The sequence below is a fragment of the Podarcis cretensis genome, assembly GCF_951804945.1.
Source record: "Podarcis cretensis genome assembly, chromosome: 6".
NCBI lineage: Eukaryota > Metazoa > Chordata > Lepidosauria > Squamata > Lacertidae > Podarcis > Podarcis cretensis.
The window spans coordinates 51905046-51924811 of NC_137175.1; the positions used below are offsets into that span (position 1 = coordinate 51905046).

The window sequence follows — 19766 nt, forward strand, 5'->3', positions numbered from 1 at the left end:
GGACCTTAGAAAGTTAGGATCTTGTGCTACACATAGGGACAATTACAATCCCATCTGAGAACTTGTTTGCAACCACTTGGGACCTCCATGTACTCATGAGTTATACTTTAGTGCACAACTGGAATGTATGAAGCAACCCCAGGGAAAAGGAGGTTGGCTATGAAACAGGGTTTCTCACAAAAGCATTGTACCTTTCTTTGTATAGACTGTGACACCTATGAGCTGCTTGTTACTGTATTACTTTAGAGCAGATGCAGTGGGAATAGGAGTGATTTGCAGCACCATCCTACCAAATGGATGCCAAGGGTAAATCTTTGCCATAAAGACTGCAGAGTCCTCTTCATGTAATGTGCAGCTTGCTCTTTAATCGTTCTGGTATCTTAAGAGTCAGTTAACCAAACCTCCTCTTTTTGTCAAGAACTTAATTGAAAAAGGTACAAGGGAATTAATGAAAGATAAAATGTAATGAAAGTCCTCTCACAAAGTGCCTATCTTGAGCATGTCCAGAATTGTACAAAAAAGCACCAGCTAAGCATAAGGTCAGGCAGAGGCTTGAGGTAGATCATCTCCTTAATAACTAGGGCCAATCTGAAATCCTTATAAAGGGCCGTAATATTCCATACCTCTTTCCAAGCTTAAATAAACTTCAGGGCGCTGCTAGCACACCACATATGGTAACAATGTGCTGCCAATTAACTTTGTAATTTTAGGGGGGTTTTCAACAGGGTTGAGAAGGCTGAGTGAAATGGTTCAAGGCTGATCTCAAAGTGTTTCTTCCAGGATTTAATAAATGGTTAAATGCAGGAACATTCTCCACTTTGAGACTATAATTTGTGCCAGATGAATCTGGAGAATACTGTGAGGTACAATCGTGCATAGACAGCAAAGATGGCTGAAAGATTCATTCAGTTGTGTGAGACTTGCTTTCTAGGCAGAATTGGATAGGGTGTGTGGAAAGTGGGGAAGCTTCAGTGTGTTGTAGGCTTTTTAGTGATATATGCCTCTGGATTGAGAAATGGGTAAGCCAAGCTTTCAGGGAAAGACCATCAAATCTTTCTCCTTCCCTTAACACTGTCAGCATTATTTGGGGGCATAAAAGAAACTTTTGGTGCAGGACTTTAAGGTAGGGTATTGGCAGCATGTCACCCCACTGCTCAAACTGCACTGGCTTCCATATTGTCTTTTGGGCCCAGTTCAGAGTGCTGGTTTGGACCTTTAAAGCCCCATACCAGTTTAGGACCAGGATATCTGAGGGAAAACTGTCTGAATCACCCTGCTCATTAAGGTCATCCATAGAGATCCACTTGTCGGTTCAAATACATGTTTTGATACAAAGAAGAAACTTTATCTGCTCCCACTCCCATACTCTGGAACACCCTGCCCTGGGGAGGTTTGTTTTGCCCCCTGTTTGTATGCTTTCCACTAGAGCAGTGGTTTCCAGTTAGCTAAGTACTGCAGACCCCCTGCTTTTCAAAAGCCAAGCCATGAACCCCCTACTTTTGAAAATGTTATCTATGTGGTAGTTTTTATTATGTGCATAGTGCCAGCATAACCCTCCAACATGTCCCAGCACAAAACCAGGACAGGCATCTTCCAGCTTATAATTCTTTCAGGTAAATAACTAAAGACCACTACTTCTAATTAGCATTCCGGGTGCATCCTTATAAATCATTTTTTGTAGCAGATTGATTACGCAGAGTAATTCACACTCTTATCTTTTCTGTCCTTGCCACTATCATTCCAATTATACAGAATGGAAACTAATGTTAGTAGAGATAGTATCTAGCTCTCTGTGTGGTCTTGGGTAATTCATGAGCTAGGCTTTAGTTGTCCTTTCAGCCAGTTTGTTGCTCTAGTGAGAAATGACATCCATAGGAGTGACTGAATTCAGCTGATACATATTGATGCTGTGCTCATGACCTGGCTTGTTTACCTGCTGTAAATGTGTGTTGTATTTGTATCTGTTCAGCATGATCTTAAGCCATAGAATGCACTTTTCTGCAGTTATTTAGTCAAACTGGACGTTGCATACAAGAGCATGTACAGTGGTACCTCGGGTTACAGACGCTTCAGGTTACAAACTCCGCTAACCCGGAAATAGTACCTCAGGTTAAGAACTTTGCTTCAGGATGAGAACAGAAATCGTGTGGCGGCGGCGGGAAGCCCCATTGGCCAAAGTGGTACCTCAGATTAAGAACAGTTTCAGGTTAAGAATGGACCTCCAGAATGAATTAAGTTCTTAACCCGAGGTACTACTGTATACAGGACCCAGCCAGGGGTGTATGTTAGTCTGTCTGTTTAATGAAAAGCAATCTTGAGGGGCTGTACTTTTCCATGAAATAGCTGAGACTGTGTGAATGCACACTTTAACTCTTTCCTTGCTGGCCATATTCCTGCTCAAAATCACCCTTCCTAAGCTGCCTTTTTCTGTGATTTGGATTATATTTGCTGTTATAAAAATGTATTCTTATGTAATGTGTCTGTCATATGCCCCTTATTCTGCATGATACCTCAAGTATATGTTGAACAAAAGATTTCTAAAATTATTTCCTTTTCAAAGGACATTGATTTGAGCCTCAGAAGCTGGAAGAAATGCTAGATCTTTGACTTTCTCCATTCTCTTCACTGTTAATTTATCGAATTTGTTGTAAGATACCCTCCCAATGGAGACAATGCCTGAAGACATTGTTGGAAGCTGCCCAGAGTGGCTGAGGCAACCCAATCGGATGGGTGGGGAATGATGATGATGATGATGATGATAGCAGCAGCAAAGGAGACACAGATTTCTGATATATGCTCCTATCTTCTTTTTCTTCTCCACACGCAGGCTATATTATCTTCATCTAATCGAGAAATGAAATCTATACTCACACTCTATTGGGATTGTAGTGGGAGTTACTCTGGCACTATACCAGTGCAACAGCCACCATATCCAATATATTCTCGGCCCTGGGCGGGAGGGGGAGATAAACAACTAGAAAATATTTTAAAAACCTCATAAAAATAGAAGACATGACCATAGAGTCTCAGTAGACTCTGCAAGTGCCCCATCAATCAGGATCTGTGGTGCTGCCACACACATGCTACCCGCACATGGAGAGAGCCAATTAATTTATGATGATGGGGACACACGCCCCACAGCTCCATAGCACCTCCCCTCCATCAGCCCCAATCACATAGCCTGCAATGATCCCACTTTTTCCAGTCCTACATGCAGAAGTTTTAATCCACTTCTGCTACTCACACCCAGCATTTGTAGCACAATGCACAAAAGGGGAAGACGAGGAGCCCTCAAATTACAGCTCCAACAGTTTCCTGTGTAGGACACCCGTACAGAGCACACACAGCCATCTTTGGACAAGGGCCAAAGCAGCAGTGAGATTCTAATAGCTACCCATCCCAAAGAAGCAGTCTGTAAGAAATGGCTTCCTGACTTTGACCAGAGGCATGTTTGCAGATGAATCCAAGGTTTTTGGCAGAAGCTAAGTACTACTTATTTTGGTGGCCAATCTGGCTGGATGTCAGATAACTTGCCTCTTATCTACAAACATCCATAAAGCAGGTTTAGTTTCCTGCGATGATGGGGTGGCCAAAGGCAAGCCAGCTTTGAATGGCAAAGGGCACAGGCAGTGACTGTTGGTAAGCATCACAAGACAGTTTGTCCACCACAGTTAAGAGGCCACAAGGGATCTGTGACTAATCAGAACTCACAACCGGATGATTGAGGTGTCCCTCATAAGGAAAAGAAGAATGCATTTTTAGACTTAATCCAATTACTGGTGGAAGATGTTTGCTGTAGGAAGCCTTTTCCCCCTTTCTTGAAATTAATTCATTAATTAATAGTTGAATATAGGTATTGGACTATATGCTTGTGTCAGATATGGCAAAGGTTCTGGGAATTAATTAGACTTGCGCTTCTGTTGCAGATTGTGCAAATACCCACTCACATACTTGGCTACTGCTGTGGGAGTAAGATTGTTTTCCTCTGGTATGTTTGTAGTAGCACCACACACGTTGCTCAGAGCAAAACCAAACTAGGTACACAGTTCTGGTCATATGTAGTGTTCCAGATAAATGGAATTTCTCAATAATGATGCACTCATGCAGCAACATTCATTTCTCTTGTGCACCTTTGAAATGCCTGTCCCCTTAAAGTCCAATGAACACTTTACTAAATGAGCAGTGGGTGGAGGAGCACTGCACCCAAGGCCATCAAACTTACTGCCATTCCACCATTCCACTAGTACAGAGGTTTTCAGTCTTTTTGAGTCCACAGCTCCCTTAACCAATTACAATCTTTCTGGGGCACCCCTGTGCGGATCAGGAGCCCTGTTATGTCACCTCTTGCCTGCTGTCCCCCTTTCTTGAACAACCTCCCTTGTGGAGTGTTCCCTCAGCTGCTTCTTCTCTCCCCTCCTTGGGAGTCCTCCAGGCAGCTGCTGCTCCCCCCCCCCCCCCCCGTCTCTGAGCTGCCCCCAAAGAGAGATGCCTCCTCACTCTGCCCCACAGGGGCCTGGGACATGTCTGTCCATTCCCAACAGCAAGGGCTGGCAGACTGGTTGGCTGGGGTACCTTGCCCACTTGCTTGCTTGCCGACAGGCTGCTTCAGCTCCTGGCAGCCAACACCTCCTGACCAGCCCCAGAGGCACCATTTGCCTGTGGAGCTTGTAGCCAGGGCTGCTGCAGCAAACAGCTGTTCAAGCCTTTGGGAGGCAGAGAAATGAGAGGGCATCAGAGGAAGGAGGGAAGGAAAGAGGGACAGAGGCCAGTGTTGTCCATGGAACCCCAGAGTGCCATGGCACACTGGTTGAAAACCACTGCACTGAAGGCAGATCCTACTAGGGTGGGGGAAAGGATTCCTTACCAATCACTCTAGCAACAATGCATGCAGCAGTGCCAGAGCTCTTTCTGAACAGTATCTGGGATGAAGGAGATCCTGAAAAGGGGAAGGCAAATGTGTGGGGCAGTCTGAAACTATCTTGTACCTTGGACACTGGTTGAATAGACAGCAGGGTAGCATGTGCAATGTCTCTTATGGCACAAAACCAAATTTGGAAGACTTACTGTTTGTCATGGAACTTGAAAGGATACAGAAGCCTGCCTGGAATGGTTAGTTCAACAACCCCACAGAGGAACAGCGGGGAACATCCTGGTTATTGCTGCTGATCATGGGGTGGGCCTCTCTCACGATCAGCATGGAATGGAGTGTGGGATATATTCTAAATCTGGGAGAGAGCAGCCTGCAGAGAGCAAAGGAAGTAACAGAACAGAAATAAAAAGCAATAATTAGGAGCAGGCGCACATAGTCCCTGGACCTAGATACAAGTATGATTTTTTTAAGGTTAGAGAGGAGATGGAGGTATCACATGGGTGCTTAGTTAGTACTCATGCATCAGCCTCCCCATCACCACCTGAGTATACTTCCACATTCCCCATGGAGTTTGCAGGGGAACTCTAACATTTGCAGGCACAGCTTGCATACAGGCTGTGATACTGCAAGTTATAAGTTCTCACAAGTGTTTGGCCAGTAGCAGCAATGGTTAGATCAGAGTGCCTCGCCCTTGCCAGCAGAGAGTTTATTTGATAGGGGAGGCACTGCTATCTGCTGTTGGGATGGAACACTGCTAGTGCAATACAGTTGAGAAAAAATGCAGTAAAGGGTGCGAGACATATAAAATTGCTGCAGCAGTTATACATTATTATAATATGTGATCCTTCTTGTTAGCTATACAGGGTACTCTGTCCTGCCCTCCCCCATTGGAGTGGAATGGGAATTGCTGTTGAACATTTGTGTCTGGAGTTTCAAAGTGTAGTATCATGGAAATATTAGTAATGTGTGTTGTGAGGTCAGGCTATTTTGTGCAAAGTCCTGTTTCTCTCTGTTTCCCATCACCAAAGTTCCCCTGTGAGTTGTAGTCCCATAGCACATACCCTTGGAGTTGTGATCTTTCACTGTGGGGTTTTTATACTGTGTGCTGTGATGCGGTTCTAAGCTACACCATGTCCTGTTCCTTGTTGTGGCTAGGCAGTTGTCAATGCAGGGCTGTTTCTTTTATTTTCCTACTTCCCATTGAAGTCAATAGAAGGGAGCTTTGCTCCAGGTCTGGGGCTGGTGCAAAGGTGTGCCATTAGTGAGGTGTGTTTCTGTGGATTAAAGAGGTATAGCGTTCTCGTCCCATGTACTGCCCATAACCCACCCATGAGTACATCCAGTTTCAACTGGGGTGTCTTCACTGCCATAATAGCACTGCCAGCAGTATGTACCACTGATATATCAGATGACTTTCACCAGATTATCCACTATTGGCTCAGTTTTATGTGAAGCAGCAACCATCAATTGCTCCAGACTTCTTGTGCAGTCTTTCCCTGACCTATAAGATCAGACCCTATCTTCATTTGGCTGACTCTCCTGAATTCTTGTGTTCATATGCTTGTATTGCTGTTTTACTGGTTTTCTGATGTATTTTTGTTTTAATTACACTGTTTGTTGTTTTTAGGTTGTACTCCACTTAGAGGTTTTTAAAAATTAAAGTGCTTTATACATACATACATACATACATACATACATAAATATCAATTATGGCAGTGGCATATTTGTTGTTCTTCTGGTATAGTGGAGCATCTTTCAAATCCTGCAGTCCCTCAACCAATGAATAGGTACAGTTGTGCCTTCATGCCAGTGAGTAACCGGCCTGTGGGAAAGGTTGGTATCTCCACTTCTTGCAGTGGTGCCAGTTTGCCATGGAGCTTAAAATAGTTTACTTTACATTTTAAACTCAAAGCATGTAATTTAAAATCTCTAGAATCCTACCTTTCATTTTGAAAATATGTGTGTAGCTTAAAGACATTCTATTATAATATAAATATAAACTGCAGAATAGGCTTTTGGGCCACATAAAATTCTACTGGATTTTCCATCTCCTTATGAAAGGTAGCTAGCTGCCTTATACTAGGACAGATTATTAGCGCATCTAGTTTGGCTCTAAGTGCTCTGTGTGCCTGTTCAAAATCATCCGGAGATTATGAGGGCTGGAAGCAGTGATTTCAGCTATGAGGCAATGAAGTGTGCAGGATCATTCCCTTCCTTCCACTCCCTCATCAAAAAAAAAGAGTGTAAATTAATTCTCCTATTTAAGTTTTATGCATCTTCAAGCTTGTTGCTTTTATCTATATTTTCTTTTTCCAGTTCTTTTATCTGTTTGTCATGGATTTGGCTTAATTCTTCTGTTACTATAGTTGTTTTTGTTAGAATCAAGCCTTGTGTTATGTTCTGTTAGTTTCATTTCCATGTCCTCATGACCACTGCTCCTTGTGCATTTTTCTAATCTATTGGTTGTGCCGAAGAAGATTCCAGCAAAACAGTCAGATTATCTGGGATCACTGTCCTACATTGTTATTCATTTACTACCTCAGCACCATGAACGCCTAAAAAGTTTACCGCTTAGCCCACAGGATAGCTTCTATTACTTTGTTTCAACCATAGACTTATTATACTTCTACGGACTTTCAAAGATTGACAGATGTGTGTTCATTTGTTTTCAAATATATTAGAGAATTTACAAGTGTACACATTTTGTTTTTGTTGTACTAAATCATGTATATTGTGCAATAAGAACTACAGTACTATCTAGTATTCTGGTCCTTGTGTTGCTTGTGTTGTTTGTTGTGTTAAGTTTGCAACACAGGGGTTTGTTGTTCTGTATTGGTGATGCTTTCTAACTTGACTATAAATTACTTGTAGTCAAGGTGAGAACGGATACGGTCAAGTTTGATGATGACACCAAATTGTTCAGGTTGATAAAAACAAAAAGTAATTGCAAGGAACTCCAAAAGGATCTTTCCAAATTGAGTGAATGAGTGATATGTGATTCAGTGTAAGCAAATGTGAAGTGATGAATATTGGGGAAAGAAATCCTAATTTCATGTACATGCCAATGGGCTGTGAACTGGTGGTGAGTGACAAGGAATGAGACCTCAGGGTTATGATGGATATTGATTACAGTGTTGACCCAGTGTGCAGCAGCTGTGTAAAAGGCAAATTCCATCTTGAGGATCATTAGGAAAAGGATTGAAAATAAAACTGCCAATAGGATAGTGCTGTTTTTTCAGTTATACAGTGTGACTGTACTTGGAATACTATATGTACTTCTGGTTGCAGCAACTCCCCTATGAAGAAAGGTTACAACATTTGGTGGTTTTTAGTTCGGGGGGGGGGGGGGAGCAAGTAAGTAGAAACATGAAAAAAGGTATCCATTGTGAGAAGCAAGTGGATAGAGAGGCTTTTCCCACCTGTCTAATGTCCAGTGGAGCTGACTCCAGGGCAGACAAAAGGAAGTGCTTCTTCACACAGCACATAATCTATTAAATATATTTCCACTCGATTTAGTGATGGCCACCAACTTGGATGGCTTTAAAAGGGAATTAGGCAAATTAATGGAGAATAGGGCTATCAATGACTACAACCATCATGGTTTTGCATCTAGCATCTGAGGCAGTATGCCTCTGAATACCAGTTTCTGGGAATCATCAATAGAAAGAGTGCTGTTGCACTCAGAGCCTGCTTGCAGGCTTCCCATAGACAATCAGGGTGCCTTTGATCTGATCCAGCAGGGCTCTTCTAATGCTCTTAGCCATTAAAACGGGTAGCAAACATGGTGCCCTCTGGATGTTGCTGACTTACAACTCCCACCATTCACATTTATCTGTTAATGTATTTCTTGGTTACTTACTGCTATCACAATTGTCACATTTTAGTACTCGCCCTTCACCCTAAGGCCCCAGAGTGAGTTACATTTATAAAAACATAATATTACACAATATTTAAAACAGTACAGAAGAACTTAGATACAAAAATAAGGTGGGTCCTAAAAATACAAACCTCAGGTGTCAAAAGCCCGGGGTTAAGATAATAGTAGTGTCAGCAGTAATAAAAATGAAGTACTTGACTGATTTTCGAAAGTGAAATGAATTAATTGGTGACAATAAATTGGAAAATTCATTTAGAATTGATAAAATTTATTTACAGGTGGGAGACAGAAAGAGGGGATCTTGATACACAGCCTGAAGGCGACAGTAGCTGTCTCCAAGCTCCTTGCTACTCTGGAAATGATATGGCTGGTTGCCACTACCCCTTTACTCAAGCCACAAGGGCTCAGCTTGCTCTCTGCTCTGCATGGCCCATTGATGTCAATGTACTGTTCTTTACCATCCTTTCACAGGGAGTCAAGCAGGTCACCACACCCCATTCTTGTTCCTTCTTTCCCTCTTCTCTCTGTTCCTTGTTTTCCTTCACCCACCAGCCATCCAGATTGCAATGTGGAATGATAGCAGGGTGATAGGGGGCATCATTCAGAGCTTCCCATGGCCATCAGTGTGTGTGTTTCTTAATGTTTTTTACCACCATTGATTGGGAGGAAAATCACGCTCTCTTCATTCTAGTGGAAGGATGTAATTTTCCCACATTGCTGAAGAGTGGGTCAGAGAAACCTGTCTGCTCTAATGCTCTGTCATTACAGCCAAGAAGGCACAATTTTCCTCCCCATTGGCAGTGGAAACACAATTAAGAAACATGGTTGTCAATATCCTCACTGAGGAGCTGATCAGAATTCAAGTGCTAACAACAATTTTTTTATTTGGCCAAAACCAATTAATGTGAGTTACAGGAGCTTCATGGGATCATTTTATGACCTAGGATAGATTTACCCCATTGTCTAAAGTTTTTTGTACTGTCTGATGAGTATCAGTTATTTATGCCTGGCCTCTTCCTCTTGTTTCAAATGTGCAGGGTAGCATTGGTGACTCCCCCACCATGCACAGAAGCCAATAAAACTTTATTCTCACTTGGATGCCAGTAGACTTTATGAGTTACATGAGGAAGCTCCTTGTAAGGTGGACATCAAAATCATCAGACTATTTAGAAATCATGAAGCCTAATTGCATCAAGTTCTTCATTTGCATTATCATTTTTTAATCATTTGTGTATAGAGCATTCACAGTTTCTTGACTTTTCATTTTTGTTTGACAAATCTTAAAATAGAAATTGATGCTTTTCACCATTTCATTAAGACCTGAAGATAATGCATGATTGATCTCCACCCTCTTTGGAAACATATTCTGTGATTGTTCGTTTCATTCTATTGTCATGGCAATGGCTGGGAGTTGTATTTTGGGCCTCTGAATTTTTCTCCCTCAAGGCACCTCAACCTTGCCTAGAGAAACTGCATACTACAGATTTAGTGTTATGTTTCAAGTCATGGATTTATATCTCTGTCATGTTCTGACATCCCTCACACCCTTGGGGATTAACCTCTGAGGTCAGGGAGACTGTGAGATTCACAGAATCATCACTTCTCAGCTGTTTTGTAGTTTAGGCATAATGGTATATAGCCCATGATGGGCCCTTTGGCGTTGGGAGGCAGTCTAGCAGGATCCATATTGGCCAGCAGTGGTGGAAGTTGCATCAGTAATTCCTGCTGGTTTTAGGCCTGCTGCTGCCAGTATAAGCCAACAGGCTTTGAGTAAAGAAGTGCTTCTGCTTTAAATCGGTAGAACTGCTATCCCGTGCAGTCTACTTTGTTCATGTGGTTACCAGACTCTTTCTCAGAACAGAACTATTCTCTTCCATTCACCTTCCAGTTCCCTCCTCTAGGGTTTCAATTCTGCTGCACTTAACAGAGAGGCGGCATGATTGAAAGACTGCAGCAGCATGGGGGTGAGGATTGTAGTATTCTGCCAAAGTGTTTGTATAGATATTTTACGTATGCTCGAATGTATGGAAATCCTGTTTTCTTCAGATCTTCTCTATATGGCTCCATACATTTATGGAGTAAGGGTGAATTTCAACAGTTCTTCTTGAAAGTCTTGTTTTAACTTGTACTGAGCCATTAAATCTATCAACTATATATAGTTATCAACTCAGACTGAACCCCAACTCCACCCCACATATTCCCCTAGTGACACTCCACGGTCTAGCATCACTTCAAATGTAAGTGAAAATTTGGCGGACGTATTGAGCTTGGATCACAAATTAACTTTGTGGGATCTTTCCGTTCTTAGGAAAAGGGTTGTCTCTCATTACAAACATATTTAGTAGAAACTCATATGCAGAAAGAGAACAGATGTCCTGGACTACTATTTCTGTGAGGTCACTTCATGCATATTTTTTTAAAAAGGTATCCATATTATTTTAAACAACTTTTACATGCCTATGTTTTAACTGTGATCTACTGAACATGGTAGAGCACATTTGTAGTAATAAACTGTTGAGTCTATACAATTCCACTCTGCTTCAGTTAGGAAGCAAGGCAGTCAAGCAAACACACTTGCACTTGCTTTGTTTACAAATAATTCCAACTTTGTGAATTTTGGACAACACAGTATGTACTATTTATGAACAGAACAGTTCCTTGAGGATGCTAGATTAATGAATTGTGGTTAGTCATTAAATTGTTATTGACAATTAAACAACTACCCAGGCTACACAAACAGTTTTTAATGTAATATTCTGCTAGTGAAATTTGAGGCATCATCATGTCACACTCTGCCTAATATCCTCACACATCTATATTATTTTAATGTAATTTATTATTTTAATAAGAAAACCACCTTGAGGTCCATTCGAGGGCTGAAAGTCAGGGCATAAATTTTCTAAAATAAAATATACAATAATTTAAAATATATGTCCTTTCATTTGAAGGAGGATGTCAAATGAAGCATTTAAAAGTAGTTTGAAATGCGCAACCCATAAAACACCTTTCAAAGGACTCTGGAAGACCTGACAACCAGCTGTTGCCTTGTGAAGCCTATGGCAAAGTCTTCACCAGTCCGATCTTGTGGAACACTTTACAAGGGGCCTTGCTGATAGTCAGGTTTTTTGAAGCCCTTTGCCAAAGGGCCTTGCATGTGCCACCAAGCAGCTGATTGGCACTTTATGTGATATATGATATCAGGTGTGGGACAGATGAGTGTGACTTGACCAAAATGTCCAAGCAGGTGAAATAGAGGAAGGCCTGGTGGGCCTAATTAAGCCTGGTGGTCAGAGGTTCCACACTCCTGCATTAAAGGATGTACAATTTCAAATATAGGTGCATCTCTTACAAAGTTATTTTAATTGTATTTAGTAGCTTCAGAATGACTGGTAAAAATCCAGACGTATGGTTACAGCATATGAGCAGTTCTCTACTTGCCAGAGAATTTATAAAATGTTGCTTGATACCCATGCCAATAGATTTAATATTATTTCTACTCCAGTTTCATCTGTGGGGTACAACCCCAACATGATTAGGGGTTAAGATATCAAAATTGCAGATATTTTTACACTAGTCACAAATGTGCTGTTTAGTTCTCTGGTTCTCCAAACCAGCATTGATTTTTGCCTTTTCTGCATTATACTTCATGACTGGACCATGTGCCAATTGGTCAGCCTTTGTGATGCTTTGTTGAACAGGAGGATTTCCCCCACAGGCACTGCAGTCACTCATGTTCTCAATTAAAATAGTGTCTGTATAATGAGGAACACTCCGTTCTGTTATCAGCACAGCTTATTTACCTATCATTCAGCTGTGCTGAGAGCAGCTCTGGTCTGATGGCCTTCCACCTCATGAGAAGTAGTCCTTCTGGGTCACCTTCAGACTGCTCATCATACACGCTAAGTTTTCCATCAATTAGCCCTCTTATTCCTTGCTTTTGTTAGATCCTTTACTTCACATATGCACGGTAGTGTCCATGCCTTCATCCCTTATGATGTCTTGAAAAAATGCATAGTTCTTGCACAGCACGGTGGAAGCTTCTGAAACCTTGTCAGAGGTTTTCTGTGCTTTTTAAAAATCATAAAGAAGCCATTTTTATTTTATGGATTCTCATTTTTCTTTCTCTGATGTCATACGGAGTTTCACACACTTACCATATCTATTTAATAGTGAAAATGCTTTCATACACAAAACTTAAGTAATTTTTTCTCCACCCAAAAGTGATAGAAGGAAAGCTCAACCACCTGGCTAGAATTACTGGATGTTGGATATATCTAAAGAAGAGGCAGGAATACCTATGGTGCCTTTCATCATGGCCTTGGCATGTATGGTCCTATAGGCATGTTTGTGGTCTGAGACAGGCTTTAATACAATTGCTTTTGCTAAAAAGATCTACCCAACAAGCACTTGGCAAGGGATTGCCGCTCCATTTGTGAGACTGCGTGTGGGTATTACTTGCGGAAGAATAAATGTTGTGAAAATCCAAATGTTCTCAAAAAAACAATATAGATGTATTATGATATCTTGGCTGACTTTACTGGCATATTAACTTAGTGTCGGTTTCAAATTTCACCAATTGAAAGCTGCTCTTTAAAAACATTTGTGAATAATTGCTGTATTGTCAATAAATATTTTAATGACTATTTGCAAGCTAGAAAACCTAAGTTAATACCTGCAAGACAATTCGAATAAAAATACTGTAAAGCTAATTGTTATCCATTATGTTATACAGAATGTATACTTATAAATTTATAAGTATAATATTATACTTATTTTTAAGTGGATCACAGCCAAGACGTGTTCCCTGAACAAAGGGACCTTCCAGAGTCTTGCTGTTTTTGGATAGGATTCAATCACATACCAGCAAATTCAGGTTTGATTTGGTACTCTTTCACAACAAACCCACTTCCCTAAAGAATCAGATTTTTAATGATAAAGAAAGTAGCAGGTACATGCACTGGAAAATGTGGGATAACGCTTGCCACACCATCTTATAACATTGCCACAAACAAATCAGAATGCATGCTCAATAAATAACCAATGTCATACAACCTCCCCACAAACTTTATGCAAACAAATCTGGATGGATACTCAATATACAGGGCTTCTGGAAGTAACAAAAGAGTTTAAAATACTAATTCTTGCAGGTGATCTCAGATGCAAATGTGAACCTCAAAGGGGGCTGAGAGTCTGGGCTTCAGGGACAAGAATGGACTATGGTTTGAAACTCCAACAGCCATTCCTTAGGGATGTCAAAGCCCATTATGGTTCATTTTTCATCCAGCCTCAGAAGTTTGGCTAGAATTGTGTGTCGTTGTTTTGTATGTTTGTATGTATGTTTACTTGGATTTATAGTCGGTCTCATTGATTGTGTTTATTATAGTGATCACAAGGGTGTTAGATGCTGCATTTTAAGGGACTGGAACTGGTTTTCAGGCAAGGATGTTGATTATAACCCTCTGTTGTTAACCATGTAAAGTTGGCTGGTTTTAACAAGACAAATTGCAGAGAGCTGTCTTGAAGACTTGTGACAACTGTTAGACCAAAAGAATCACATTTTGCTCATTATTCTTTTGAGGAATCAGCATTATAGGTGGCCTGTCCCCCACCATTGGATCAAATAACAACTAAAACTTCTATACACAATGTAGGTGTCAGGTATTTCTCCAAAGAGATTTACTGCAACCATTTCCTCCCAATCCAAAAAGCCGTGACATAGAAATGACCCCCACACCCCATAAAGCTGGCAAGGCACTGAAGCAACAGGAATTTTCTCATACATCAAGCCCACTGCTGCAGAAAATGTTGCTCTCCTTGCTTTACAGAAATACAGTGTGAGTTAGCGGGTGTCATAGTGTCACCATGCATAGGATTTACAGTGGTACCTCGGGTTACAGATGCTTCAGGTTACAGACACTTCAGGTTATAGACTCCGCTAACCCAGAAATAGTACCTCGGGTTAAGAACTTTGCTTCAGGATGAGAACAGAAATCGTGCTCTGGCGGCGCGGTGGCAGCGGGAGGCCCCATTAGCTAAAGTGGTACCTCAGATTAAGAATAGTTTCAGGTTAAGAACGGACCTCCAGAATGAATTAAGTTCTTAACCCGAGGTACCACTATACACTGTTCTGAAGCTACTGATCCTGTAACTGCTATGCCCTGCTTCAAACTGCTTCTGCTTCTCTCCATTGCGACTGGTATACGTGTATGTCAGCAATTTTCAAACTCCCCCCGCATCCCATGAATCATTTGAAAGTTGCTGAAGGTATTGGTGGACCACTTAATGATTTTTTGCTTGTTCTAGCAATTTTAATTCCATAGAAATTTGTAATACATTAAAGAACAATATAAGAAATAAAAGGAGCAATAAAAATAAATGTGAATATTTAATGCAATGGATGTCCTATCTCCCACTTTCAAACACAAATCCAAAGACACACCGTGGACCATTTGAATGAAGCTTGTAGCACTGGCAGTTTGTGGATCACAGTTTGGGACACCCTGGTGTGTAAGACAGGCAGTCATGTTGCTCAGAACACTTGGTTGCTAACATGAGGTCCAAGATTTAAAATCAGGGCTGTGTATAAACTCTGTGATAAAGCTTTCACTAGCACAGGTTGCCATAACAAAAACCTTACAGGCCAGTTCCACACACACACACACACACCCTGATTATTTGCAGCTCCTTTGAATAATTTGAATACCCATTCCTTGTGGGTCTTTCTCACCCTGATCAAGTCAAGCAATTATAGTGGAGATAGAAGAATTGTATAATCTGCATTGCTCCTTCTTGGATCTAGAGGTGTGAGGTGCTGCTGCCAGAACCTGCATGCCTGCTTCAACCACAAGCCACCCCCACTGCATGGCTTCTTTTGTGTCTGAGATCTTGGCTGTGACTTCTAGAAGACCTGCTCCTGCCTTGCACCTGGCCTGGGAGGACGGGACCCTGATTGACTCCAGCTACAAAAGCTGAGGTTGCTGAACAGATTACTAGGTTGGAGTACTGTTTGTGGGGCAGGGATGAGGGTTGTTGGCGGGGTTGTTACTGTTATTGATATTAGTTTTTGTATCTTTAATTTTAGATCTTACCATGATTTATATGGAAATTGTTCAATTTAGTTACATACTTTTGGTTGTGCTTTTTATTTTTTTATGCCTACTTGTGTTATATTTGTAATTATGTAAAAGATTCCATGTCATAAGCCACCTAGAGCATGGTTTTAACTATAGAAAGGCAGCCTACAGATCAAATGATGTGTGTATATTTGTATTCCCTCTGCATATGAATTGTTGGGAGAGTGAAAATTTTATGTTCTGTTGTTGTCACTGAGGTGAGCATGAAAGAACAAACATAAGGAACCAAATGATAGAGAAGAAAACATGGTAAAAAGGAAGAGTGAAGGAAAAAATGGTGGTGCACATAGATCTGTGAGATAAAGAGAAGAAGAGAGGCAGCAGGGAGGTGATGATGGAAAAATACTTGTGAGATGGGAAACAAAAATAAGAGTAGGTGTTGGATTTTGTCTGTAGAAATTCAAATGTTTGGATTTATAAGGGTCAGTGGCCTGCTTATTTATCCTTACAGGGCAAATCAAAACTTTTAAGATGGCAAAGGAATGTTTAGGACTGTATATAATGAATCATTTAAAGTTAATGTATACAGACAAAACTGTGTTACAAAATGCTAGCCAAACTACTGTTGTCACCGTCTTACATTAATAAAAGTGTAAAAGTCACCCTCAGAATGCTTTGAATTATACGCCCCTGCTCTAAAGCAGACATAATCTGGAGCAAGATATTCTGCATTAAGGATCACCTTGGTACAGATTCTTCCTTGTGCAGCTAGGCAGTAAGAGAGGAATGAGACAAGTGGCAGAACTATAGTAAGGCAGAAGTTTGTACTGTCCTCTAAAGATTAAGGTACTCCTTATTTTTGCTAGTGCCAACATCTGAAAGAAGTCTGAGTAACTGGAAACTTTCTACAGAGGGAAGACACACACATTTCTATTATCATATTAGTTTGAATGGCTTATTGTTCTAGCTCTTGAATGTATACACATTTACTTATTATATAATTAATTAACAACGGAACCCAACTTATTAAACAGCTCCCACCACATATTGTTAACAGCAGGAAGTGAATCAACACCAAATAAAATCCATTAATACTGAATGGCCTCGTTTAAAGATCCTGGGAAGGATTCAACATTGTGCTCTTCCAGTTTTTCCATCAGTACAAGCATTTCAGCTTTCCCAGTGGAATAATCTAATGTCTCCTCCTCCTGCATGCTGTTCTGGGGGTTCTTCAGACCCCATCCCACCCACCCCTGGGCTAAAGGGGGGGGGGGAGAGGAGGAGAGGGAGGAAAGTGCCTTGCACTAGCAGAACTCATTGCACTGATTCCTGCTAGCACAATCTACTTAGTTGAATCCAGCCCACTGCTCTTCTGTCAGACTCCCCTCAGTTGCTTTGAAGCTGCTGTGTGCCATCAATACTCAATGCCAGAGTTATGATCTGTGGCTCTTCTCTCGGGGATTATTGTGAAAGTATTTGATACCTCTTTGTTTTTCCATAGCCGTTCCAGTTGAAATCCTTTCTTCTCTCCTTCCCTCCTCACCGTCTGTGTTCTGCAAAGCTATTTTTCTCTTCTCAATTAACTCCCTTCCTCTTCTTGTCAATTGCCATGAATCCTTCCTTCCCATTTCCCATGTGCAACTTGCTCCCACATTCTGCTCCAATACGGATTTGCACTAGTTTCACACACACACACACACACACACACACACTTGGGTGTCATTAAAATGCTATTGCTTAATAAAATGAAAACTTAACTTAATAGCTTGCATTGTGCTTCCTTCCCCTTTCCTCCACAGAACATCCCTACTCTGGGAAGTGTAGCAATAACCATGGTGCTCCACAATTGTGATGAGGTAGCAGTGGCTGGATTTGGTTATGACATGAGCTCTCCAAATGCACCACTACATTACTATGAGAACATCAAGATGTCTGCCATCAAAGAGGTAAGGTATTCTATGTTCAGTAGGCAGTAGCCTTGATAGCTAAATCCATATTCAGAAGCAGAATATCTCTGAATACCAGGTGCAGGAAACAAACAATGGGGGAGGGCTGCTGTCTTCCTACACTTCTCATTGGTTTCCTGAAGGCATGTATTGGCCACTTTTAGAAACAAGATGGTAGACTTTGTGGACCCTTGAACTGAGCCAGCTATTTATAAAGCAAAATAGTTAACTAGTGGTTTTCCCTCTATGGAGGAAGCTAGGAAAGACAACAAAGCAAATCCAATATCACCTGGATATTGTTCTGCTAGGAACTCATACAAATAGTGGAAGCTCATATTTCATGGTACCACTCAAAGGATTACTTTACAGCAGAATCCTGTGTTTTTTTCACTTCCCGACCAGCCATTATAAAGGAAAGGGTACAGGAAAGTGTGATAGAGAACAGATAATTTAGAAGAACAATGAGGGCCTCAGCAAGGCGTTGTTGACCATTTTCCATTTATGTAACTTACAGTTGCTACTTAAGCGACATCCAAGCTACAGACCCCAACTGGTTTTAAATAGTTTGTAACCATCATGGTTTTCCCAGAACAATGCTGAAAAACCATATAGTTTTGTGAGGCTATGGATAAGTTTTTTTAATTGGAGATCCCTAAATGGAACAACATTTCTGTGAGTTCTGAGGGTGGGGGATTGTGACAGTTTTGTGACAGTTTGAATCACACAATATGTATTTATTTGATGTACACATATAAAGCTCTGGGAGTTGGTTTTGACTGTCCAAGGGAGAAAATGGAAGGGTTTGAACTCAAGTGGTGGGAATTTTCAAAGCCGAAACAATTAAGATCTATAATTATAATCAGGCAATATTTTAACCAAATATATTCTTGCTATGAGTACTCATTCCATAATTAATTTAGTAGTCTTTATGTTATTGTAGAACTTGTTTGGTTGTTGTTGTTTTTACTTCAGTGGAATACCATTTTGGAATAATTAGATATTCACCTCTTTGGAAACCAGACTATACTCCCCTGTGCATTACATATGTGGACCAGGGGTGGGGAACCACAGGACCAGGGGCCGTATGCAGCTATTCAAGCCATTCTGTCTGGCTCTCAGGACTCTTCCCAGACTGTACCCTTCAATGGCCCCACTCTGCACTTTCTCAGGTGCTTTTGGAGTCATACTTGCTGCTCCACTCACTTTTGCCTCTGACCCTGCTCACCAGTGGCATGGAGCCCGTGGAAGGTTGTCCATGAGGGTATGTGTCCCTCAGGTTGAAAAGGTTCCCCACCTCTGGTGTAGAAGACAGGACAGATTAACTTACCCTTCCTTACTCCCATTCAGCAGTGAAACAATTTGTCCCATATCTGAACTATTTTTGCTGCAAAAAGTTTTATGGAGATGAATATTTGCCTTATGTCTGCTACAGACTAAAGTAATCTGTGAGACGCACCTGATTGTCAGTAAAAATGACAGGCAAATGCAGCTGTTATGGACAGACCAGTCTTCAGTAAAGGTAAAGGAACCCTGACAGTTAAGTCCAGTTGCGAACGACTCTGGGGTTATGGCGCTCATCTCGCTTTACTGGCCGAGGGAGCCAGTGTTTGTCTGAAGACATTTTTTTTCCAGGTCATGTGGCCAGCATGACTAAGCCGCTTCTGGCGAAACCAGAGCAGCGCACGGAAACGCTGTTTACCTTCCTGCCGGAGTGGTACCTATTTATCTTCTTGCACTTGCACTGCTAGGTTGGCAGGAGCTGGGACAGAGCAACGGGAGTAAAGTAATCTGTGAGATGCACCTGATTGTCAGTAAAAATGACAGGCAAATGCAGCTGTTATGGACAGACCAGTCTTCAATAGAGTCCAACATTAAAGCATCCTCGACCTGCAAACCATACAAATGGAGAAGCTGCTCACTGATATATGAGGAGCTCTGTAGACAAAGGTGCAGGAGGATGACCAGCCTTTATGAAGTATCTCTGCCTTCCCATAAGGATT

General features: G+C 41.4%; 1 protein-coding gene and 1 long non-coding RNA gene across 12 annotated transcripts in view; one reads left to right on the forward strand and one right to left on the reverse strand.

Moving 5' to 3' along the window:
• Positions 1 to 19766, reverse strand: part of LOC307218325 — a 259902-nt gene that overhangs the window by 225005 nt on the left and 15131 nt on the right. The window lies entirely within an intron of this gene.
• The window catches only part of ST3GAL3 (ST3 beta-galactoside alpha-2,3-sialyltransferase 3), a 189680-nt gene that overhangs the window by 148958 nt on the left and 20956 nt on the right, over positions 1 to 19766 (forward strand). For 10 of the 11 annotated variants that reach the window (XR_013839875.1, XM_079980454.1, XM_079980455.1 and 7 more), the window contains one exon: positions 17620 to 17766. The exons of the other annotated variant lie outside the window; for it this stretch is intronic. Coding sequence is in view for 9 of the 10 variants with exons in the window: in XM_079980454.1 (XP_079836580.1) it covers positions 17620 to 17766 (147 nt within the window). In the remaining variant the exon portion in view is untranslated. The remainder of the gene's footprint in view (positions 1 to 17619; positions 17767 to 19766) is intronic. 11 annotated transcript variants of the gene reach the window in all.